We start from the raw sequence: 24,515 nt of genomic DNA, 5'->3' as shown, positions 1-24,515 counted from the left end.
GTATGTATATAAAAACAATATATATATATGTGCTTCAAAAAATGTATATATATATATATATATATATATGTGTGTGTGTGTGTGTGTGTGTGTGTGTGTGTGTTACTTTAACTTAAGTATGCTTTTGGCTAAACGCAGTGATTTTTAATTGAGTAAAATTCTGACAAATGACAAAAAAAAAACATTATATATATATATATACATAGCTCTCAAAAAACAAAAAACAACAAATAACACAGCTCTCACTGTTCAGAGATCAGTCTTATCTCACTGTTTTGTGTCTTTGACCTTGAGTGAGAGCAGATAAAATTACTGTCCAGGTTTCTATTGCACAGCACATTAGATCCAAGCAAACAAGACATGAGGTTAAACATGCAAATTTATCATTATATCACATATGAAGCAATAAAAGCAGTGAAAGACTAACAGATCAACTGATACTTTCATTTCTCAGAGCCACTGAAGTTCATAAGAGGACAACAGGGTCAGTTACTACAGACTTCTGTTCATAAAAGCACAATTACAATAGAATCTCTCATTGAAAGCATACAGCGGTACAGTAGTATCGTGCAGGTGTTGTGCTGAGTGAGTGTCACCTGAACTCCGTGAAGGACCCTGACATTGTCCTGTTCATCCAGTCCGAACGACACCGATCTGCTCCTGCTGTCCGCGGCCCCCATCAGCCCGAAAACCACCCCGATACTCAACAACAAGAGGAATAAAATCACCCCGACTCACTTCAGGGTCACTGTGTCCCGCTACATGCGGATAAAATCATCAAACATCCTATTACGGGTTATCAGGCATCACGTGACCGCGAAAGGCACGATGGGAAATGTAGTTATATTCAAAGCACTGACGTCACATGGAGGTCGCGGGAGGAAAACATTTTAAAATATTCATTCATTCATTTTAATTGTTTGCTTGCTGTTTTACTTGCTTATTTGTATCTATTCCCTTTCACATTAGTCATAAACTTCATACAATTTATGTGCTTATATTGAAAGCGCTCCACAAAGCAACATTTTTTTTGTAGTGACATTTTATTCTTCAATGTTTTTTTATATAAATTATGAAAAATCGTTTTTTATTATTAAATGAATGAATGAAATGGTACACAAATAATAATTATAATAATGATAATAAATTTATTTTGCTCTTTTAATTTGCTCTTATTGTTTTTCATGTAAAATTAATGTTATTTTATCTATCTATTCATATTTTCTGTTTTTATTTCTTACAGTAAATTTTAACGACATACGTCTTTATTTCCTTCACACAGCAATGGTGTTAATATTCTGCAGAAATGGTGACTTGCAATAAAAATATCTTTAAGTTGAGAGCCTTGATGTGTTTTGTTTAATTATATACCCGTCTTGTATTTTTTTCATTATTATTATAATTATTTTTTATATTTTTGTATTTTAATCTCTCCCTTATTTGTTGACAATGTTCTCATTAAAAAAATAAAGCCATCACATGACACATGAAGCCTTTTCGAAATAAACACATATAAATGAAAGCACAAGTCACAGAATGGAAACAATGTATTTATCTAGAATGTTCAAATGTAAAACCGTTCTTTTAGTGATTACATGAAAATAAAAAAAGTGTAATTCAGAACTGCTGACGACTTCCTGCTTGTGAAAACCACACTGGAAGTGTGTTCCAAAATAAAAGTCCTCTGTTGTCCGCGTGACTCCAGACAGTGCTGGACTTCAGCTCAGTGTTCATCTGATCAAAATAAGCTTTATAACATTTAATCTACTGCTATAGACTGATAGAATAAATACCCTGATCTTAAACAAAGCATTTCAGGGAAGAAAAAACACAAAATATATTTGAGATATGCTTCTACTGACAGGCTACAAGATCAAAAAATGAAATAAACACGCAGAGCGAAGCATTGGTTATGAGCAAAATGACAATTTGCACTGAATTTCAGATTATATTACAACTCATTTCCAGTGGCGTTTCAGTGCAAAAATTAAAACTCCAAAAATTAATTAAGACTTAAAATCCACTGTTCATAAATCCATAGCAGATCATTCACACACATCTCTACATAGGTACAGTTTAATCATGAAACATCTTCTCTTCATGCTCAACTCATATTTAAAGAGCAATGAGAAATAAGCAATAAGAAACAAGCATTTTATTCAGGCCAAATTTAATTGAAGATTTTTTTTTCTTTTTCTGTGCAACAAAAGTTGTGTTGTAATTAACTTGTATTTTATCAAATAAAACAAATGATTTTTCCCAGTATGGTCCTTTTTTTTCCCACTTTCTCCCACATGGAATGATGTTATGACAAACCTGACTTGAGCCGTTTCCGTTTTCATTATCAATTACAAAGATGGACAAAGATCAAGCTCACAATATAAGCTTTCACTTTAAGAACTGAGCCCAAGTCTAAAATTCATCAGATAACTAAAATAAATAAAAATCCAAAGAAAACATTTTCAAAACTATGATATAGCACTGAGAAATAAATGCTTTTACAAATGTCTAGATGAACGCTCGGTCCACATGAAGCATATGAACACAGTCAAAGTAGATTTCAGGGTCCTTAAGCTTTCAAACTAGCAAGCAAATCAGTGCAAAATAAACACGAGCATCAAAATATGAGCAAACATTTCGCCGGTATCAGTAGCATAACTCAGAAACTAGTCTGAAATCACCTAGAGATGAGCTAACAGCGATCGATTATGGTTTCAGCAGAAATATATTGGATTACACACGTCACAAAGTCCAATAAACCTGCCCACGGTACAGCGCCGAGTACACAAATGTAGAATTAAGAGCACTGGTGTTTCACAAGGAATGTTGGATTCATGGAATAAAACTGAAATCAATCTTAACATATCCGTGTGACGCAGCTGACACAGAACAGCATACGCTGTTTACTTCCAGCTGATATTCTCCAAAAAGGCGCTACAGGGTGATGTGGAGGAGACGAATTGTTGAATAAAGTCTCTGGACTTGGGAACATTTCAGTTGCATTGCTGTCTATGCAGGGTCAGACAGCTCTCAGATTCCATCAAAAATATCTTAATTTGTGTTCCGAAGATGAACGGAGGTCTTACGGGTTTGGAACGACATGAGGGTGAGTAATTAATGACAGAGTTTTCATTTTTGGGTGAACTATCCCTTTAAATAACAGCACTGACTGTGAAAACTGTTCCCAAATCAAGGCAGTACATGACAGACTGAGCTCAAATGTTGGTCTGTGTTGAACAGCATGGTGCAGGTCAGTGTTAAAGCGTGTTCAGGCGTTGAGGGCCCTCCAGCGGTCGCTGTCGATGCTGTTGATGCTGTGTCCTCCGCTGAAGGGCCCCGACACCACGTCGTCCAGATACGCTCCGGAGCCGTCGATCTGCGTGCTGGAGTACGAGCCGTGATCCAGATCTTTCCGGCCCAGACCCGAGGACGAGGTGTTGGGCAGGTGAACGTCTGAGTCTTCCGGCTCATCGATTTGTGACTTGTAGGAGAAGAGGATTTTGGGCTCGGAACTGAAGGGAAATGAGGAGGATGTTAGAAGAAGACTGTCATCTTGAGCCTGAAGATCATATTAAAATAGTTTCATTTTGGACAGGACGTCATTCTTGCTGTTCTTATCATTGCATGCATTTTTAAACATACGCTACTGTTCAAAAGTTTGAGGTCAGTATGATTTTTTGAAATAAATTAATACTTTTATTCATCAAGGACGCATTAAATTGATCAAAGGTGACAGTAAAGACATTTATAATGTTACAAAAGATTTATATTTCTAATAAATGCTGTTCTTTTGAACTTTCTAGTCATCTGTGAATCCTGAAAAATAGAATGTATCACCGTTTCCACAAAAATATGAAGCAGCACAACTGTTTTCAACATTGATAATAATCAGAAATGTTTCTTGAGCAGCAGATCAGCATATTAGAATGATTTCTGAAGATCATGTGACACTCATGGGAGCACATAAAAAAAAAATTATGAGATAAAAGTCGAAATTATTAGAAAAAGTCATAATTGTGACATAAAACAAAATGACAAAAATGTACCTTTAGGTCATAATCATGGCTTTTTCTCTCATAATTATGACTTAGTATCTCATAATTTCAAAATTAGGACTTTTTATATCATAATTATGATTTCTCAATGTTTCTTTATGTGTCAGAAATGGGCCATTGACACTGAAGTTAAACTTAGTTCTACGAGATAAAATTACATAATTATGAGATTAAAAAAGGACAATTATGAGATGTCAAACTTATGATATAAAAAGTCTATATTTTTAGAAAAATTCACAATTATGACAAAAACAATTGTGACAATTTTGACTTTTTATGTCATAATTTTCACTTCTGTCATAATTAGGACTTTTTTTCTCAATATCGGCTTTTTATGTCAAAATAGCGACTTTTTATATTATGGCTCAGTATCTCATAATTTCAACTTTTTATGTCATAATTATGATTTTTTTTCTTACGAGGTGGAAATGAGCTTCCATAGACACTGATGACTGCAGTAATGATGCTAAATATATTCACATCTAAAGCAGTCATAAAAATTGTAAGGATATTTCACAAAATTTCTGTTTTTACTGTGTTTTTGATCACATAAATGTTGCCTTGGTTTTTTTGACCCAAAACATTTTGAATGGTAGAACATAATGGTAATCTTTTTTATGCTTTTAATGTTATTGAGGAGAAATTATGTATGTTAACTATGAATTATCGATATGCAAAAACCATATAATATTAGTGGCATCCAAATAAAGTGTATGTATCATTTTGTACAATATGTCTAAAACCACAATGACTGTCGGTGACATCTGTAATCGTGTTTTTAACAACTCTTTTTGTACATTTAGGCACCTCAATAAAGACTGCATAGGATTTGTTTTTCTTTTAAAAGGTTTGGAACAGGGAAATAACCACTTTTATCCTTTCTTGGTATCATAAGTGCTCTGATTTCACCACATCTTTGGATAATTTCTGTAAGATTCAGTTTAAAACTATCCAAACACAAAAGACATCCACAGACGTTCAACAGAAAGAGCACAAGCTTGTATGATAATGTGACGGCTGGCAACATGTCTTTAAAGTGGTGTTTAGTGCAGCCATATCATGGACAACAGCATTTCTCTTGCTCTTTTAAAATAAAAGAGTTTGATGTGAACTCAAAACTTCCCCAGTTCACGCTTGACTGCTTTTGGTGCCTGAATTAAAAATAAAGTCCAACAAAGGTGTAGAATATGGCATTTTGAGGAAGCTGAAAACCACAGCGGCTTGTTCATCTGCTCTGTGAGTTCAGTTACAGACACTCAGCTCCACATGCAGAACTACAGCAAGGTCGACTGACACGTCTGTAATATCCTGTGACAGAGTGAAGCATCTACAGCAGGTGGACCTACTTACCCAAAGAATCCTTTGAGGAACGTCACATAGATCAGAGGAGCAAAGACGGAGAAGTACAGGAATGTGGTCACATCCACACAGCTGCAAACACACAGAGGAGCAGATACAGCGTTTGAAACCACGCTGATGATCTGGCATCCATTTAAACTGGGACAGAAATCATTTTTAGCATTTTGAAGGTAAAACAAATAAATAGTATGATATAAAATGAAGACATATTTAAGTTTTTTTAAGTTAGTAAATATTCAGTATTTCTGTTGTTTTTGTAGTATTCTCAAATCATGGGAAAAACCAAAGAAATTGTCAAATTTATGTTCATTTCTCAATCTTTTCACTCAAAATTCATGCCGATAATATATCTATTAGAAATGCATTGATGTATCGGCCAATAATTGGTATTGTTGCGATTACCTGCACTATCGGCCAAAGACCAGGGCCGATTATTTCATGTCAATCAAAAGGGCCAGCCGTGTCAGTCCGCAACTTGTGTGAAGAAAATCTTTCTTGTGTTGTCCAAGTTAAAGCAATAATAACGCATTAACGCTGCGCCGTAAACACTGGGTTTATTTGACCCTATGGATCACCAATAGTTCAAGCCAGGGTTGCCAGATCCACGGGTTTCCCTTCACAAAACATTATTTGTAATGTGTCTCGCATACAATAATCGCAAAGAGCTTTGTGCTTTGTTACTTCTGATAAGAAACAAACTCTCAGCTCTCAAATTCACAAAATTCAAACAATAAATGCCGTTTTGATACTCTTAGATGTGTCGTGACAGATCACCAGAGCCACTTCAGTTCAAGCGGCAGCGCGAGTCTCTTTCACTTTAATACAAGTTATAGCACAAAATAAACATGAATGAACATACATATATATATATATATATATATATGTATGTACGAATAAATCTGTCAGGATTAGTCATGAAGACAAGTTTTTTTTTTATGAAAAAAAAAAAACCTTATGTGCAATTCCCTTACGAAAATTAACCATGGTTTTATTATAGTAAAAGTGTAGTAACCATGTTTTTTTTTTTTTGGCTTATTGATTTCCCCTCAGGGTTATTATTACCCCTCAGAGGACCTCAGATGATGCCAACCCTGAAACAACATACAGAACTACCACATTTTGCTATAAGTTTGATTGCATCATATAATAATTGTTGTTAATAGTGTTCATCGTCTGTTTTATTACGTCTTTAATAGATTTTTCCGTACATTTCTGCAATATGTACATTAACTGACAGTCACCACTGATAAGCTACCACTAATACTGTAGAAACTTAATTTGCTGTAAAGTTGCTTTGCAACGATTTGTATCGTGAAAAGCGCTATACAAATAAACTTGAATTGAATTTCCATTGATATAACCACAGTTTTACTACAGATACCAATGCATGGTTAACCTGTGGCTACCATGGTTTAACCACAGTAACCATGTTTATTTGGTTTTATTTGTAGTAAAACCATGGTTAATTTTCATAAGGCATTGTGCCGTATACAAATGTTTTTATTTGAATGCGATGTATAACTTCTGAAAATAAATAGAATTGAATACAATAGTTTTGTTGTTAATTTTAACCTCTAATATTATGTACCACACGAGTAGTATCAGCTGAGAAATTTAGTATCAGTGCATCTCTAATATATGCATATATATATACATATGTGTCAACTATATGCATTGTATATATATGTATACAATGCATTAACTGTTAACTGGCTAATTGCACTGCTAATATCCAGCAGTGTATGTCTGACAGAAAGAGATGAATCCTCACCACAGGCCTTCGATGATGTCGGCACAGAGCAGCGCGCTTCCCAAACCCTGAACCAGATTGAGCAGGGACAGGATGGCAGCGTACACGTAAAAACTCCTCTTCGCTGCGGCACGAGAACCAGAAACACATTCACATCATCCTGTGAACGATTCCTACTGTACAGTATAAACACTCAAACCCTGCGTGTACTCACATGGCAACGAGATCCTCTCTCTGACTGGAGTCTTAGGTAGGATGACTATCAGGGAATACACCTAAAACAGATTATAACGCGGAATTAAACATTAATAATTAAATACACAAACACAAGGTGGTTTCAAAAGAAAGGAGAAGTATTTAATTAGGCACCAGGAAAAAGAAACAGGAACTGGCCAACCAGAAGTGCCTCCCGCCGTGGCCGTAGATGTTGAAGTCTTTAGCGGAGAGATGTTTGTCCGGGAAACGAATCTCCAGAGTCCCCTGAGAGAGCAAGACACGCTGCATTAAAGCAATAACTCACTAGAAGTGAATTTACCACAGATAAGGGGGTTTTTACACACTTCAGTCAGAGCGGTTTCTGAATTAACATCCAACTCAACAGATGTTTTGTTAAGGATATACATATATATATATATATATATATATATATGGGGTGTAACTTGCATTAATACCCAGCTGACTGAACATTATCATTTTTATATGAAAATAAACAAGCTGAAAACACTCTAACTGAAAAACCTTTAGTGCTTTTCTATAGTATTGAGCCTCAAACGTCAAATATACATTGGATTGGTTATTGTTGTCCATTTAATCAATTGACGCCGAATTGCTGCTAATTCGAAAGTGAAAGTAAAATGCGCACAAGCATTTACAAGCCATTTAAAAGCGAATAAAAGAAAACTATAACGAACTACCTCACCGTCACAACCTGGAGTACATTATATTTCACACACTTTAAGCTCTTTTATTTTCCAAATGTAATAGGATTACTAAAAAGAATCGTTTGGTTTGTAATGCGTACTGAACCGAAAGCCTCGTACCGAACGGTTCAATACGAATACGTGAATCGTTACACCCCTAATATATATATATATATATATATAGCTATTTTTCCCTAATAAATGTATATAGATGTGTAGTAAATGGCTGTTGTGTAACACACCTGTGTGATGGAGTAGGCCAGAGACAGCACCGCAGTGATGGCCAACACACGCTTGATGCTGGACTTGCTCTCCAGATGGCCTGAGCAAACACAATCAGCAAACACCACACTTTAGCAGGAAGTGCAGCACATACTTAAAAAAACACGCTTCGTTTTCATGGGCTCTCACTGCACAGTAAGTTACAATGCAACATGTACATTCACAAAACATGGAAGTCACTGCCACTAGCGTTGCTACTGTTAACTAAAACTACAAAAAAGGTCACACTATTTTAAGGACCAATTCTCACTATTAACTAACTATTAACTATGACATTTGCCTCCATAAACTTCTAATTTGCTGCTTATTAATAGTTAGTAAGGTAGCTGTTAAGTTTAGGTATGGGGTGGACCTAGAATATGGTCATGCAGAATATGTGCTTTATAAGTACTAATAAACAGCTAATATGTTAATAATATGCATGCTAATAAGCAACTAGTTAATAGTGAGAATTGGTCCCTAAACTAAAGTGTCACCAAAAAAATAACTAAACCTAAAAAAAAAAAATGTTTTGTTTTAATATTTTTTATTAATTGATATACAGCTGAAATAAAAATATTAGATTAAAAAAATTAACTTAAAAATGTACAAATTAAAATAAAAAATGTTGGCTTGGCAACTCACTGAAATAAATAAGTTTAAGCACTAAAATTACTCAAACTGAAAAAAAAAAAAAAAAAGCTAAATAGAAATATAAAATAACTAATAAAAATGACAAGCACATAACAAAATTACTAAAACTTAAAATGACAACAAAAAATATAAAAATAAAAGCACACAAAAAAATAAATAAATAAAAGAGTTAACAAAAATAGTTAAGACTGATAATGCAGGAACGTACCAAAAGCCAGTCCGAGTATGATGACGCTGAGCTCAATAGCCAATAAAAAGAACCGAGTAATTTCCCAAAGCACCTGTAAACACACAGAAATCACTGATGATTTACATCACAATTACAGCACAATCCTCTCACTGTGTTCATTTATTACAGCATCAGCAAACCTAACACGAGTCAACACATGAAGTCAGAACAGACTGTATTTACTTTCTTAATTTATGTTCCTGCTCTGATTATGAAGGATTCATCAGTCACATTATTGTAATTAAATAAATGTTTGTTTTATAATCCATCAACATAATATAATAACTTGCTCCACCTCAACTTCTCACCGACTATCACATTTCACTAAATACACTGCTGTTTAAAAGTTTGGCGTCAGTAAGATTTAAATGTTTCTGAAAGAAGTCTCTTCTGCTCACCAAGGCCGCATTTATTTGATCAAAAATACAGTAAAAACAGCAAAATTGTGAAAACTTATTACATTTTAAAATAGATGTTTTCTATGTGAATATCTGTTAAAATGTCATTTATTTCTATGATGCAAAGCTGAATTTTCAGCATCATTACTACAGAAATCATTCTAATATGCTGATTTGCTGCTCAAGAAACATTTCTGATTATTATCAATGTTGAAAACAGTTGTGCTGCTGCATGTTTTATGTGGGAACCGTGATGCGTTTTATTTTTCAGGATTCACAGATGAACAGAAAGCTCAAAAGAACAGCATTTATTTGTAACATTATAAATGTCTTTACTGTCACTTTTGATCAGTTTAATGCATAAAAGTTCTCACAGTATGAACATTTTCTGACTGAAAATTGAGTGTATGTCAAAACACAACAAATAAGTAGCAATCCTGATAGGTCTGGAATGGAATATAATGAAATCACAATATCAAAGCTTAGATAACAGGATAAAAATAGAGGCATTTAGAGTCAATAGAGTCATGTTTTGACCCCAGCACTAGCTGCTGAATATTTAGCCATTTTTATCACGTTCTGTGGCCCTTGTTCATTTCTGACCCTGGATTGAAGTACTCTTTCAGCATTCGTTGATTTTGTACTGAATGGAGAAAATACGAGAGTAGTTGGAAGGGCTAGAAAAGCCTAAAGACATTAAATGTTTGTAAACATGAATATATTTTCAGTGCAAGACAGAGCAAAAGTACAGAACTATGTCCACAAAAGCTCAAATAAAAAAGGGCTTTTTGTTAGTGTCATGAAAAGAATAATGGTTCATGAAAACACCAGGATTAGGATTTTGTTATTAGCTATACAGTACCATAATTAAGTCAAGATTCACAGACGTCACTATGAAGTCCTCATGTGTGTGTTTTCACCTTGTCTATGAGTGTGGCGGCGCTGGATGTGCTGACGGTCATGGAGACGATGGCACGTGTGATTCCTACAGCCGCCACCACGAACACCTGAACGGCACGAGAGAAAGAGTCCGTTACAGCAAACCTGAGCAGCACAGCACAGGTGTGGAGTGACAGAAAGCAGAGGCTCCCACTGAACGCAAACTTACACACTGCAGTTTCTGCTGCTTACCAGGATATAAAAGGCCACGAATATGGGGCTGGAGGTCAGACGGATCTTAGCGCGAGCAGAAGGAAGCTTCCACATCAGGAAGACCAGGAAAGCCACGTTTGGGACGAGCAGCATCACGTCCCAGTAACGAACCCTGACGGAGAAACATAGAGGAACAGTCAAGAATCAGACCAAAACAGAGGCTTTACTGCTGTGACACAGTGTTCATTAAACAGCACAGAAACCAGCCATTTATGACTACAATACTAGACCACACACACACACAGACTCACACACACACAGACACACAGACACACACACACACACAGACACACACAGCACACACAGCACACACACACACACAGCACACACACACACAAAGCACACACACAAGACTGAAGACTGGAGTAATGATGCTGAAAATTCAGCTTTGATCACAGAAATAAATTACATTTTAACAGATATTCACATAGAAAACCATTTTTTCTTCTTTTACTGTATTTTTGATCAAATAAATGCAGCCTTGGTGAGCAGAACAAACTTCTTTCAAAAACATCTTACTGACACTAAACTTCTGAACAGTAGTTTAAAATAAAACATTATTGTAATGAGAATATTATTCTGACTGCCACAGCTCAAGTTTCATAGGAAATATTGTTCTTTTTTGGTGCAAGTTTGAAAATCTTTTCTCTGAAGTTTACTGACAACATTCAACAGACAACCCAAAACAATAGACCTACTGTTTTTCTTTCTAGTTAATTTGCTGATTTATGATTTTAAAAAAAACAAGGAGAGTTGTCATGAAAACCACCAAACATCTGCTGCCACTGAAGACATTCAGTAACACGAAAGTCCTCAAAGGAACACAAAGCCCAGGGGGGGCGTGGCAGTGTCTTAACTTTGATAAAGAATATCTCTTTGGTTTTGAGACTTTAGTCTTTGCAGCTTCAGGGATCTTATCTATGCACAATCAGCTTGTAACACTCCAAAGAGAAAGGAAAACTTGAAATCGCATCATATGACCCCTTTAATAAAATTACAGAGGACAGTCCCGTTTGACAGAGTCGTTACAGCACAGAAACGAAAGCAGAACTGAAAGCTCATGTAAAAAATCCTCCAGCACTAAAATCACATTTCACACGCTTCACACAAGCGTCTACTGTTCCTACACAAGATCATCTGTATCTGAGAGAAACTCTTCAGTATATGAGCTTAGAAACTACATTCAGGCATTGGCAAAGATCCCAGACTTCTTGCATATTTACAGCAACTCCATATATCAGACATGCATGAATGTGCAGTGATATTTCACATATCACATAAAAGCAATAAGCACACGTATGTTTCCTACAGAAGAAACGGCCGTACCTTGAGTGTCCGATGTCGTCGTACAGGATCTGCAGGCATCTGTGTGGTTTGGTGATGTTGTTCTCATGGTCAGGGTTGAATTCAGAGCTGTTGTCCGCGGTGGGAAACACACTGGTATTGGCATAATGGAGCAAACTTCCCCCATCAGTCACAGTCTCCAGCATTCTGGATTAAACCTCTGCTTCAGTTTACATTCATACTTACACATATAACATACAAACTACTATTTGCATGCAAAACACCAATTTCTAGGCGTTAATAATAGATGATTAGATTCACAACTGTGTCATTTTAACACAATGACACAACAGTCCAACATAAAAAAGACTTGTTGCCTTGGCAACTAACTGAAATAAACAAGTTTAAGTACTAAAATGACTAAAACTGAAATGTGAAACATGAACTGAAATAAACAGAAATTAAGGCTAGACTGAAATATAATTAAAAATACTAATAAAAATTACAAAGCACATAGCAATATTACTAAAGTTAAAATGAAAACTGAAAATAAAAAATAAACACTAATTAAAATATGAACAAAAACTGTAACAGTATATGAATAATATTAATATAACAGCCCCAATTTGACAATTTACTGACTGGCTTAAATCAGACATCACAAACATTTTCAAATCAATTTAATAATAAAAAAAATGTTACATTTCGTAAGAGATCGGAATGTTTCGAATTCATGAAATGTAACAAAGTTTCTCCGCGGGAATGAGACACAATAGTTGAACATAAAAAGGACTTTAAAATGTAAAAATTAGAAATGTTGCCTTGGCAGCTAACTGAAATAAATACGTTTAAGTACTAAAATTACTAAAACTGAAATATGAACTTAGAAGTAAAAGTGAAATAAAAAGAAATTAAAGCTAGACTGAAATTTAATTTCAAAACTAATAAAAATTACAAAGCACATAGCAAGTTAAAATGCAAACAAAAAATATAAAAATAAACAATATTAATAAATACTGTAATCGTATATACATAATTGTAAAATAACAGCCTCACTTTGAGTCAGTTTACTAACTGTCTTAAATCAGGTATCACAAACATTTTCAAATCAATTTAATAAAAAAATGTTACATTTCGTAAGAGATCGGAATGTTTCGAATTCATGAAATGTAACAAAGTTTCTCCGCGGGAATATGACGTTACATAACACACTCACAGTCAGTGTGACCAAAAGCAACACACACTGATCCGAACACAAGCATAAAGCGTCAGTGAAGGTGAATCTATCTGTATGTTTTCTGCACGAGTGCGATATGTTTATTTGATCATGTAACGTTATCATATGACACAATTAATTCACACACACCGCACGGATTTATCAGCTGATGAGCCTCAAAAACACCGCTCACCTTTAACTGCTGATGATCTCAGATCAGAGGCTGCTGTGCTTCAGTATTAACGGGATCATAAGTTATTAGCTGAGGCATAATAACTTTCGTCGGTGTTTGTTGTTTACAGACGGGATGAAACTGATGCGTCAGTCGGCGTGAATGCGTCATCGTATCAAAGATGGCGGCCATCTATGCGACATTTCATAATAAAAGACTCAAAGCGACCACTTAATACATGTGTGTACTTTTTATTGCTACTTTTATAGCTTACTCTGCACCGTATCTTTATTTCATTTGCTTTATTTTTTTATTTTAGATTGCACTACTAATATTTAATGATTTGCACGTGTTATTTGTTAAATTACTTATATTTAAATCTTATTTAAAAACATAATTCACATGTGCACATCTATGCTTTAACATTACATAGTTTTGATGATAATAAGTAACACTAAAATTTATATTTATATAATAAAAACGAAAACGACACCGTCTAGGCACCATCTAGACTACACTTCAAAATAAAAGTCTATCCGCCCTTTAGAAGTCGATGAACCCTTCAAAATAAAAGACAAAATTAAAATAAAACAAACCTTAGGGTTTTAAAAAGACAATAAGATACTATATTTATACAGTAAATAATACACTATAATACAATATCTAGAAAAGGGTAGATGCTGTTTATTTAAATTTAGACAGAAACAAGTATTAACAAACATGTTAAAAGAAAAGCACAGCATAGAAACAGAATTAGAATTGTTTTCAATGTAATGTGGTCTTGTATTATTGAAGTTAGACAAATGTCACATTCTCAAAACCTAACACATGAGTTGAGGAACACTGCATATTGATTAAAAAAAAATAATGCAAGTATTAACAAACATGCTATTATTATTATTGAAGTTAAACAAATGTCGAACACGAGTCGAGGAACACTGCATATTGATTAAATAAAATAATGCAAACAGAATGCATGTGACAATCTAGTGCAGCAAGATGCATTGAGCGCGTAAGTGAACATTAATGACGTACTGCATCATAACATCGTGACAACAGGATAAGTATGGATGAATAAGGTCTAAGAAATTATTTTAGCAGTTGGTTGCATAAGGTGAAAGCAATGCAGAAGCAAGTGGGTTTCTCTAGTGGTCAATCACTAGTTTACAGTGATGTGTGCTTTGGGTTGACCAGACATCATCCTTACAGCCAGATACACCGGCTGCGTGAAGCTGACTTTAAAAGTGTGCAGGTGAGTTTTATCCCCACTTAAATCGCTGACGCTGTTAAACACTAAAGTGCCGGTGCTAAAGCTGAGGCGTATCTCCATTCTCTTCAGAGACGGCGTGCGTCTAAGCGGCGTGTCCTTTCCTTTCTCGTACGCCCTCAGAAGGTTATCGCAGTACATGAGGCACCAGGATCCAGCGCTGCTCTCCAGACCGCTTCCAGAACCAGATCTGGGCAGTTCGCCGTAACACACGGCCAGAACCCAAGCACAGCCTTCAGCCTGGAAGTCCCAGAGATGTTCTCCTCGGACGAAGCTCTGGGAGCTCAAAGCCTGGAAGAAACTGGTAAACCTCTGAGATCTGGATGGATACGGCTGTTTGGCCGCGCTAAAAGACACCGTTTTGAGGTCTTCGGACAAGACCAGGTTGGGATGGATGGTTTCAGGGTTGAACGTCACCTCGGATGGGTTGAGAACGACGCGTAGAGCCCGCTGAGCGGATCCGAGTCCGAGACGGAGTTGGGTATTTTGGTGCTCGATCTTCTCACAGACTTTTTTTAAACTGCTGGATAACTCCAGATCGCTGGAGGAGTCCTGCAAAGGCTCCAGGGTCAAGCTGGAGACCTGGTTCTCCACGTCACTAAGACACGCGTCATCCGTCTCGTCCATTAACGTGTTGACTTGAAGTTCGGCCGTTCTCAGTTGCTTCTGGAGGTCTGACAGCATTCGCACTCTTTTCCCAACAGCATCTTCTCTGGGTCTCAACTCGGCCTCCAGAAGCTTCCAAGCAGTCGTGCTGTAGGTCTTCACCAGCTCTGCGATCTCCTCCAATAAGCTGCTCACATCTTTCCTCAGATCCGCGTGTGCCGCTTTAACCGCAGCCTCTCTGGCCTTTTCCTTACTCGCCAGATCATCTACTAGAGCCAGCTTTTCTTGAAGACTAGTTATGACGGGATTCAATCTAGACCTCCGTTCATTGGTTTCAGCGTCCACCAGAGAGCTTTTCCAAGAATCTGTTGATTTGCACACATCAGCGTCTTCTGGAGATGGCCGGTCATTGATTATCTTGTCTTCTGCACTGGACTGAAGTTCACCACTGATGCTGTTGGCTTTGTAGTTCTCTACTATCTGTTTCAGTTTGATGTTTCTCGGCAGGGACTCTGGGCTGAGATGTTCCTGTCCACAAACTGGGCAGCAAAGTGCTTGATCAAATCCAGAAGTGTTGTCCCTCTCTGGTGTCTCCAGACAAACCAGGCAGAAACTGTGAGCACAGGGAAGAGTGACCGGGTCGAGGAGGAGATGGAGACAGATGGGACAGGTGAGCTCTGACTCCAAACAGCCATCAGGAGACCTGTGTGCCATCATGACTGTGCAGTGCAGACAGAGAAAAGCACAGTTACATCAATGCTCCTTTCGCTTTAACGCAAACAGACAAAAAGTCTCCCAATTTTGAGAGAAATATGAAAAAAAAAACAGGCTTTCCTAGAAGCCCATTTCCACCTCATATGGGAAAAAACATGGAGAATTATAATCATGGCATAAAAAGTCAAATTGTGAAATGCTAAGTCATAATAATGAGATTAAAAAGTTGAAAGTTTGAGATAAAAAGCCAATAATAAGTAATAATAATAATAATAAGTCATAATTATGACAAAAGGTCAAAAACTTTTGTCATAATTGTTTTTATGTCATAATTATGAGTTCTTCCTAACAATTTTTACTTTTTATGTCATAACTGAACATTAAAAACATTTTATCTCACAACAATGATTTACCTAAGCATAATTTTTTGGTACATCATGATTTTGAAAATGTCATAATTATGACATAAAAAGTCAAAATTGTGAGATGCTAAGTCATAATAATGAGATAAAAAGTTGCAATTTTTGAGATAAAAAGTCAATTATCACAAAATGTAACTAAGCCATAATTATGAGACAAAGTCAACATTATGAGATAAAAAGTCATAATTATGATATTTTTAAATTACGTCATAATTGTGGAATAAAAATTTTAATTATGACAAAAAATAGAAATTCTGAGAAAAAAATAGAATTATTAGATAAAAAGATGAAATAAGCCATAATTATGACATAAAAGGTCAAAAACTTTTGTCATAATTGTTTTTGTTTTTTCTTACAATTTTGTCATGATTTATATAATGACATTTTATCTCACAACAATGATTTACCTAAGCATCATTTTTTGGTACATCATAATTTTTAAAATGTCATAATTATGACATAAAAATTGTCAAAATTATGAGATGCTAAGTCATAATAATGAGATAAAAAGTCATTATGGCATAAAAAGTTATAATGACAACACAATATTATGAGATAAAGTCATAATTATAAGATAAAAAGTTGAAATTTTGAGATAAAAAGAATCATCACAAAATGATCTAAAGTATGATACTAAGCCATTATTATGAGACAGGAAGTCGAGATTAGATAAAAAGTCATAAATATGACAAAAATAAAAAATTGTGAGATTCTAAGTAATAGTTATTGGATAAATTCGAAATTAGGAAATAAACATTTGAAATTCTGAGATAGTCATAATTATTAAAAATTGTTTAAATTATGACACAAGTCATAACTGACATAAAAGGTCAACAATTTTGTCATAATTGTTTTATGTCACAACTGTTTGTCGACGTTTCATGTCATAACTTTTTTTTTTAATCTCACATCGATTTACATAAGCATGATTCTGAGTTTAATATATTGATAATCGCCCGTCTTGTTGATATGATGCGCTCAAAACAAAAGGATATCTCATTTTAATCTGTAAATAAACATCATTTGTGATCAGAAACTGAAGCGACAGGACGCCAACTAGCGGCGCGTCAGTGCAAGCGAGGCTCGACTTTCACACCTTCCTCGAACAGCCGGCTGCTCAGTGAACCGCTAAGCCTCTCTTTCAAGCTCTAAATCTCAACCCTGCTGTTGTTTACCGCGTGCGGCAGAGCAGCTTTCAGCTCTTTATGTGCAGCCATTTTCCAGCATAAAAACGTGGAAGTCTTACCCAGAATGCACGTCGAGCTGTGTTTAGTTATGATTGCAACGCAATATGATGTTTTCATGTGAATCGAGCCAAACGCGACGCAGAAGCCGTGAGTTTGGTTTTCCTGGCGTCACCGTCGCGCCGCCTCCAGCACCCGGATCGATTCGGTCATTTATGGGTTCAGCTAATGTCACAATATTTCAAAACGGTCGGTTTAATGTGTGTATAATGCACTTACCTGCGCTTTTGCTCCTCACATCGAGATCCACAGCTCGTGATGATCGTGATTGTGTCTGTAATCTGCATTTACAGCCACACACACCTTTATTGAACAAACCCTGCTGCTTCCTGATGCATCTGTAACTCACACACTGTACAAACAAGTGTGAAGATGACGATGAGGATGATTCATCTTTATTTAGTATTTTTATTTTAATCCACACAAGAAAAAATATAATAAAACGGCTCTATTGATATGAAAAACATCCAAAAAAAGTTTAGGAAAATAAATTGCTAATATAAAAAAAATCTTTTTTTTATATTTTATTTTATTATTTAATATTTTATTAATAACATATAAGCAATATATTTTCAACATATTTTTGCCAGTTATTGTCAACATAAAAAAAATACTTTTAATTGTTATACGAGAACTTTTAATTTTAATTGAGGTAGTTGTCATTTAATAATTATTTCTCGTTTATATATTATTTAATAAATAACATTTTATTTAACAAAGCATTTATAACATGTAATTTACATTTAGTCATTTAGCAGACGCTTTTATCCAAAGCAACTTACAAATGAGGACAATAAAAGCAGTCAAAACTAACAAAAGGGCAATAATATATATACAGTATATATGAGTAAAAAGAAAAACAAGTCAAAAGAATAGAAAAAGAACAGAGAATGCTAGTGTTAGAGGGTTATTTTTTATAATAAATAAAAAGAAAATATTAATATTAATAAAATATCTCTTTATTTTGGTCAAAAAGTGTCAGACGTGTACCTAACTAAAAATAACACTGAGTATATAATATTCAATATTTCAGTAATATTATTTGAACAGCGTTGTTGGTTGATATGTCCTTCTTTATGTCAGAACTGCACAACTACTGTACAGATATTAGCATAAAACTAACCAGGATGTTTTTATCAGAGCTCACCGTTTGGATGCATCCTTATTTAAAGTATGCAAGATGCAAGGATTTAATGAAGGAGCAGGTGATGCTTACTTTGGGAAACACCACTAACTATATGAAAGTCCAGTCAAGTGAACTTTAAAGTGTTTTTTTAATTGTTTCAATGTTCTTTTAAATACAACAAATGGAAGACAAATACATACAGATTGTCTTTGTTTTAGCTCAATTTGAATGCTCAAAATAAAGAAAAATACAGTTCAGCTGATAAAACAAACTCACACTCTTACAGTAACCACTCAAAGTAATAGTAAAAATTATTTAAAAGGAACACAAATAATAATAATAATAATTTTTAAAAAACTAGAAACGGTCAAAGGCCATTATTTGGCAGAGAAGTTGAAATGAACATACATTCATGAGAAACCCAGATCAGTGCATGGGCTTATATGAAGGCACACGCGGCGTTCGCACAGTTTAATGCGTTTGTTTTTATCTGTGGGGTCAAAAGAGCTTCTCTGGGCATTTCTGATGAAGAAAGAGATGCTCAGTGTAGTGTTATGCTATTAGCATTGTGTTTGCATAGATTCACAGGGTTGTGTGTGTGTGTGTGTGTCTCCTGGTTTAATGCTACAGCAGGTTTGGCTGTAAATGCACAGACACATTCGGCTCATATAAACATTAGAGGACAACGAGAAGAAATGCTGAGAAAGAGGTATAGCTGAACTCCAGATAGGGTTTGTGTCTAGATCAGGTCAGCGAGGTCCAGCGGAGGCAGCGGCTCTCTCCAGAAGGAGAAATGACTGAACTCGGGACAGTCGAAGGACGTGGTTGGATCTTTACAGATGAAGGGGAAGAAGTGATCCACCAGCTCGCTGAGATGAGAGTATCTGAAACACACACACAGACACACACACACGCACATGCACACACGCACACAGACAGACAGACACAGACAGACAGACAGACACAGACAGACAGACACACACACACACACACGCATACACACAGACAGACACACACACACAGAGACACACGCGCACACACACACACACACACACACACACACATACAGACACACACAGACAGACACACACACACAGACAGACACACACACACAGACACACACACAGACACACACACACACACACACGCGCAAGTCAAACAAAATGACTGCTTTTTTTTATTGTGAATATTATTCACAATAAAATTCACACAGAAGTGAGTAAATGATGACAATCATTTTGGGTGAAATACTCCTTTAAGATACCATTCGGTTGTGTATATGCTGGTAAAAAGTTTGGAATCATTAAGATTTTTAAATGTTTTTGAAAGACGCCTCTTCTGCTCCCCAAAGCTGCATTTATTTGACCAAAAATACAGTAAAACAGTGATACTGTGAAACGTTTTCTATTTGAATATATTTTAAAATTGTAATTTATTCCTGTGATCAAAGCTGAATTTTCGGCAGCTATTACTCCAGAAACATTTCTTATTATTATCAATGTTAAAAAAAAAAGTATTTGCTGAAAAAATATGATACACTATATTTTAAAAGTATGGGGTCAGTAAAAAATAAAAAATAAATTCCATCAAGGATGCATTATGTGTGTGTGTGTGTCTGTTTCTGTGTGTGTGTGTGTGTGTGTGTCTGTCTGTGTGAGTGCGTGTCTGAGTGTGTCTGTGTTTTTGTCTGTGTGTGCGTGAGATGTGACTTACGAGGACTTGTTTCCTTTGGTCTTTTCTTGTATGAGTTCTCCTTTGGGGTTCACAGTGAATATGCGAGTCTCAGGTACACCCACCTCCTTATACGCATATGCATCCTACACACAGGCGCCAAATACAGTCAGGCCTTCCCATCATTTTTGGGAGATGCACATGTTTGTAACACTGAAGGAAAGCTCACATTAGTTCTGTTGCCGAAGGCGGCGTAGAAGGGCTGTGTGACAGGACTGAACAGATCTCTGATATCAGTGAGACAGGCGATCTTAAACACCTCCGGCTTCTTCTCAATCACCTCCCTGAGAACGAACACACACACACACACACACAGACTTACATTAACAGAAGTGGTAGAGATGGCTGTGATCTACATTAATGATCTGTATCTGCTCACCGGTGTAAGGCTGAGAACAGGCTGCTGGGAGCCAGAAGCACTGGCCCTTTTGGTAGAACCGTTCCTTGATCATTTACCCACTGCAAGTAACCCTTAGTGATGTCTGCCATGCCTATAGCTCGAGCCGAACAGTACAGGAACTTATAACCATTCCTGCAAGAGAGGAACCATATCAAAGATTATTCATAAATACACTACTATTCAAACGTTTGGGGTTGGTAGGTTTTTGAATAAAAAGTTCAAAAGAACAGCATTTATTTGAAATAGAAATCTTTTGTAACATTATAAATGTCTTTACTGTCACTTTTGATCAATTTAATGCGTCCTTACTGAAAAAAAAGTATTAACAGGGCAGTCAATAAATCAATTATATAAATTAATATATGCAAATAAATCACATAACATAATTCAAAAACAGCTAAACAGACCCGAACAGAATGGTTGAAAGTTTAAAACTGTTTATGCTCATAGCACAACACTGAAAATAAAATAGCGAGATGTGATGCAACAAAGCAAATGCCAGTTGGACTTTCTCAGCAAATATAGATATGCAATTAATTCCAATCAATGTAATTAATTACATGACATCCCCTAATTTATAGTGCATCTCAGGTGAAAAGCAGGTGAAAAGCACTATATTTGCATTGCTGCCGCTTTAAACTGTTTCTGTATCTGTCAAAACTAAATATTAAAAATTGCACATATTTATAGTGAACAAGAAGTGTTTTATTAAATCAGAAACTTGAGAATTAAAGCGTGTGTGTTTCTTACTGATGTATCTTGTGATATAGTTTGGCAATGCCATGATGAGTCCAGTCTTTCCCCAGCTGAGGTAAAATGTGCCCCAGAGCATCTGACCTGATACAGAGAGAAAGGTGAACAACCATCAGCGTAATGTCAAAGACAGTAACCTAAATCCTGCAAAGATTCAGAGAGACTCACTTAGTGATGGTCCCATCGATGTCTGAGATGATGATTTTGTCGTCGTAGCTCCACAGATAAATGGCAGCTTCACAGCGGCAGGTGCCCTGATACTGTGTGGTCACACTGAACACAACCGTATTAGCTCCTTCACGCAGATTCAGACTCTCCTGCCACACACACACACACACACACACACACAGAGAAAATATCAGAAATTCATTTAAGCCATTGCACATTGAACAGTAACTGTTCAGTAAGAAATGTTCAGGTAGTATTTTCAATAATGCAGCCTATATTTGGGAGTGTTAAGTAATGCAAAAAACTCACTATTGTAATGTAGTAATGAATTCATATTATCTAGCTTCATTATATACATGCAAAATATTATTTAAAATTAATTTTCAATTAATTTTTTTTTTTTTTTTTTGCATTGTGACATTTACATTAATTGTCAACCCAAATGATCATTATTGTAATGCAAAAAACCTAAAAAAAACTATGGCAGCAGTTTCCATGACAGAATAAAAAATAAAAAGGTAATTTAAACTTTTTTTAGCTCAAAATTCTGACTTTTTCCCCCCACAATTTTTGTCTCGCAAAAATGTGAGATAAAAAGTTGCAATTACCTTATTTTTTATTCCGTGGCAGAAACAAGCTATTGTGGATGAAAAAATAATAATTGTGACTTTAATCTCAGAATTTAAAGTTTATATTTCACAATTCTGCATTTGTCTTGCAATTTTGAGTTTATATATCACAATAGTGAGAAAAATAGATATAAATTCAGAAAAGCGAGAAAAACAGTCAGAATTGTGACTTTTTTATTTTTTTATCCCATGGCAGAAACAAGCTTCCATAAAAAACCCTCTCATTACTTTAACACAGTAATAAAAAGAGCATTAATGGTCTTAAAAATAGGGTTTATATTATCTACATGCAACATATTATTTCTTATTTATTTCTTTTGAGGTGAAATTGAATTAGACGTGGAAGCATGTCTAGATAAATTTTCAATTCATGTCCAGACAGTAGGACTTGCTGGTGACTGAACTCTGCGACACACAGATGATGATGATGCTGTTGATGTGACTCTTACGATCTGCTCAGAGGTCAGCCGGAGGGATTTGCGGTACATCTGACTGATGCACTGCGCTGTGTCCATCGCTTCACTGTTCTTCCTCATGGAGACAGAGCCATCCTCATCACTCGAGAGTTCAACAGAACTCCTGCATGCACAGAAACACAAAACAAAAACAGCAAATCATGGATTTACTGGGTCAAAGATCAAATAAGCAATGCACAGTCAGCCAGTAGTCTTGTTAATACTGCCTTTCATCATGTTAAACTGAAGAAAGACTCAGTGTGTCAAAGGTCAAGTGCTCTCTGGATAAGAGAGGAAGCCCATCTGTACATGCTGCTTTCATAATAAGCTTACACAATTATGCAATATTTTAAAAAACTTTGGTTGCATGAGATTTAGTGCAAAGAGAAGGAAGTGCTTTAAAATGTGATGCATTCAATTGAAAGTTTTGATTTAGTTTAGATGGCTCTTATTTGTCCTGTAGTTTTATACTGACACCTGTTAGCGTGAATGCATGACGTTTTTTTCTAGACATTTTTTAATTGAATCTGAACTAATTTTTGTGCACTATGGGTGGTTTGTGCTGGTGCATGGCTTGCAACAAACTAGCATGCAACAATATGCGAGTTAAAACAGATTTGTCAAATATCCTTCTCAATTATTTCTGTCAAAGTTTATAATCAGGAAAAAATACTGAGTGCATCATTTTTTGCATGCATGCAAACACGCATCTTACTTCAGTGAAGATGGTCCAGCGATAGCGGCAGATGCTTCAAGCTGATTCCCCTCTGCGTCAGGCTTTTGACTTCCCTAATATGAGAAAAAAATGAATGTGCAATGCAGCATTAGAGATACTCAGGCGCAGTCATCAGATACTGGGCTTATCAGTCTCTTAAAGGGAAATTGCACAGCAGAGTTGCTCGTTTCATGTCTTAAAACTTATTTCTGTACTGTTAGATTCGGTTTCAGATTGAGTTTTTACCGCAATGTTGTTCAGATCTTTCCTCCTCCAGGAGAACCACCAGCGGCCAGACTTTTTTGGCATCTTATCTTTGACTAGTTGCTCAATGGTGCTCTACGACAGAAAAACAAGTCGTTATCTCTGAATGGTTAGTCAGTGAAGCGGTAATCAAAGATCTCTGACCCCATGTACCTTTGGTAAAGTCTTCTGGAAAGCCTGAACTGACAGAATCATTGGAGCCGCCACAGCCCAGTTATAATACCTGAAACAAATCGACCACAAAGCTAAAACAAGAGCCATATGTGACCCTGGACCACAAAACCAGCCATAAGTGTCAATTTTTTGAAATTGGGATTTATACATCATCTGAAAGTTGAATAAATAAGCTTTCCATTGATGTATGGTTTGTTAGGATCGGACAATATTTGGCCGAGATACAACTATTTGGAAATCTGGAATCTGAGATTTGAGAAATAATTCTCAAAAAAAAAATTGAGAATTCTGAGAAAAAAACTAAATATTGAGAAAATCGCCTTTAAAGTTGTCCAAATGAAGTTCTTAGCAATGCATATTACTAATCAAAAATTAAGTTATAATATATTTACAGTAG

At 35.7% G+C, this 24,515-nt stretch overlaps 4 protein-coding genes across 11 annotated transcripts in view; all 4 read right to left on the bottom strand.

The window, feature by feature from the left end:
• The window catches only part of LOC107705894 (MICOS complex subunit mic25a-like), a 24,461-nt gene extending 23,651 nt beyond the window's left edge, over window positions 1-810 (bottom strand). For all 5 annotated transcript variants that reach the window (XM_016509410.1, XM_016509411.1, XM_016509407.1 and 2 more), the window contains exon 1: window positions 597-810. In XM_016509410.1, the coding sequence (XP_016364896.1) occupies window positions 597-680 (84 nt within the window). In that variant the 5' untranslated portion in view covers window positions 681-810. The remainder of the gene's footprint in view (window positions 1-596) is intronic.
• A 2,283-nt stretch (window positions 811-3,093) lies between these two features.
• Window positions 3,094-13,613, bottom strand: tpra1 (transmembrane protein, adipocyte asscociated 1). Of its 2 annotated transcripts, none has more exons than XM_016509406.1 (11): window positions 13,472-13,613; window positions 12,105-12,282; window positions 10,758-10,890; window positions 10,547-10,633; window positions 9,208-9,280; window positions 8,327-8,406; window positions 7,534-7,644; window positions 7,379-7,439; window positions 7,186-7,288; window positions 5,406-5,486; window positions 3,094-3,512 (listed from the first exon to the last, which is right to left on the bottom strand). In XM_016509406.1, the coding sequence occupies exons 2-11, from the start codon at window positions 12,266-12,268 to the stop codon at window positions 3,269-3,271; spliced, it is 1,137 nt and encodes a 378-aa protein (XP_016364892.1). In that variant the 5' UTR covers window positions 12,269-12,282; window positions 13,472-13,613; the 3' UTR covers window positions 3,094-3,268. The 2 variants fall into 2 exon arrangements, with proteins under 2 accessions (XP_016364892.1, XP_016364891.1); XM_016509405.1 differs by having other exon boundaries at window positions 12,105-12,269.
• A 580-nt stretch (window positions 13,614-14,193) lies between these two features.
• Window positions 14,194-18,079, bottom strand: LOC107705892 (E3 ubiquitin-protein ligase TRIM39-like). Of its 2 annotated transcripts, none has more exons than XM_016509402.1 (2): window positions 17,923-18,079; window positions 14,194-16,042 (listed from the first exon to the last, which is right to left on the bottom strand). In XM_016509402.1, the coding sequence occupies exon 2, from the start codon at window positions 16,038-16,040 to the stop codon at window positions 14,610-14,612; it is 1,431 nt and encodes a 476-aa protein (XP_016364888.1). In that variant the 5' UTR covers window positions 16,041-16,042; window positions 17,923-18,079; the 3' UTR covers window positions 14,194-14,609. The 2 variants fall into 2 exon arrangements, with proteins under 2 accessions (XP_016364888.1, XP_016364889.1); XM_016509403.1 differs by lacking the exon at window positions 17,923-18,079 and adding an exon at window positions 17,635-17,670.
• A 620-nt stretch (window positions 18,080-18,699) lies between these two features.
• Window positions 18,700-24,515, bottom strand: part of LOC107705891 (phosphatidate phosphatase LPIN2-like) — a 22,931-nt gene continuing 17,115 nt past the window's right edge. For both annotated transcript variants that reach the window (XM_016509401.1, XM_016509400.1), the window contains exons 11-20: window positions 24,098-24,167; window positions 23,927-24,019; window positions 23,681-23,754; window positions 22,960-23,089; window positions 21,882-22,030; window positions 21,711-21,797; window positions 20,940-21,092; window positions 20,730-20,844; window positions 20,543-20,646; window positions 18,700-19,713 (exon numbers count right to left, since the gene is read on the bottom strand). In XM_016509401.1, the coding sequence (XP_016364887.1) occupies window positions 19,569-19,713; window positions 20,543-20,646; window positions 20,730-20,844; window positions 20,940-21,092; window positions 21,711-21,797; window positions 21,882-22,030; window positions 22,960-23,089; window positions 23,681-23,754; window positions 23,927-24,019; window positions 24,098-24,167 (1,120 nt within the window). In that variant the 3' untranslated portion in view covers window positions 18,700-19,568. The remainder of the gene's footprint in view (window positions 19,714-20,542; window positions 20,647-20,729; window positions 20,845-20,939; window positions 21,093-21,710; window positions 21,798-21,881; window positions 22,031-22,959; window positions 23,090-23,680; window positions 23,755-23,926; window positions 24,020-24,097; window positions 24,168-24,515) is intronic.

This window comes from Sinocyclocheilus rhinocerous, unplaced genomic scaffold, assembly GCF_001515625.1.
Source record: "Sinocyclocheilus rhinocerous isolate Xijiao unplaced genomic scaffold, SAMN03320098_v1.1 scaffold1615, whole genome shotgun sequence".
Lineage (NCBI taxonomy): Eukaryota > Metazoa > Chordata > Actinopteri > Cypriniformes > Cyprinidae > Sinocyclocheilus > Sinocyclocheilus rhinocerous.
The sequence above is the reverse complement of the archived record's forward strand: the minus strand, read 5'-3'. Positions and strand labels throughout refer to the sequence as shown.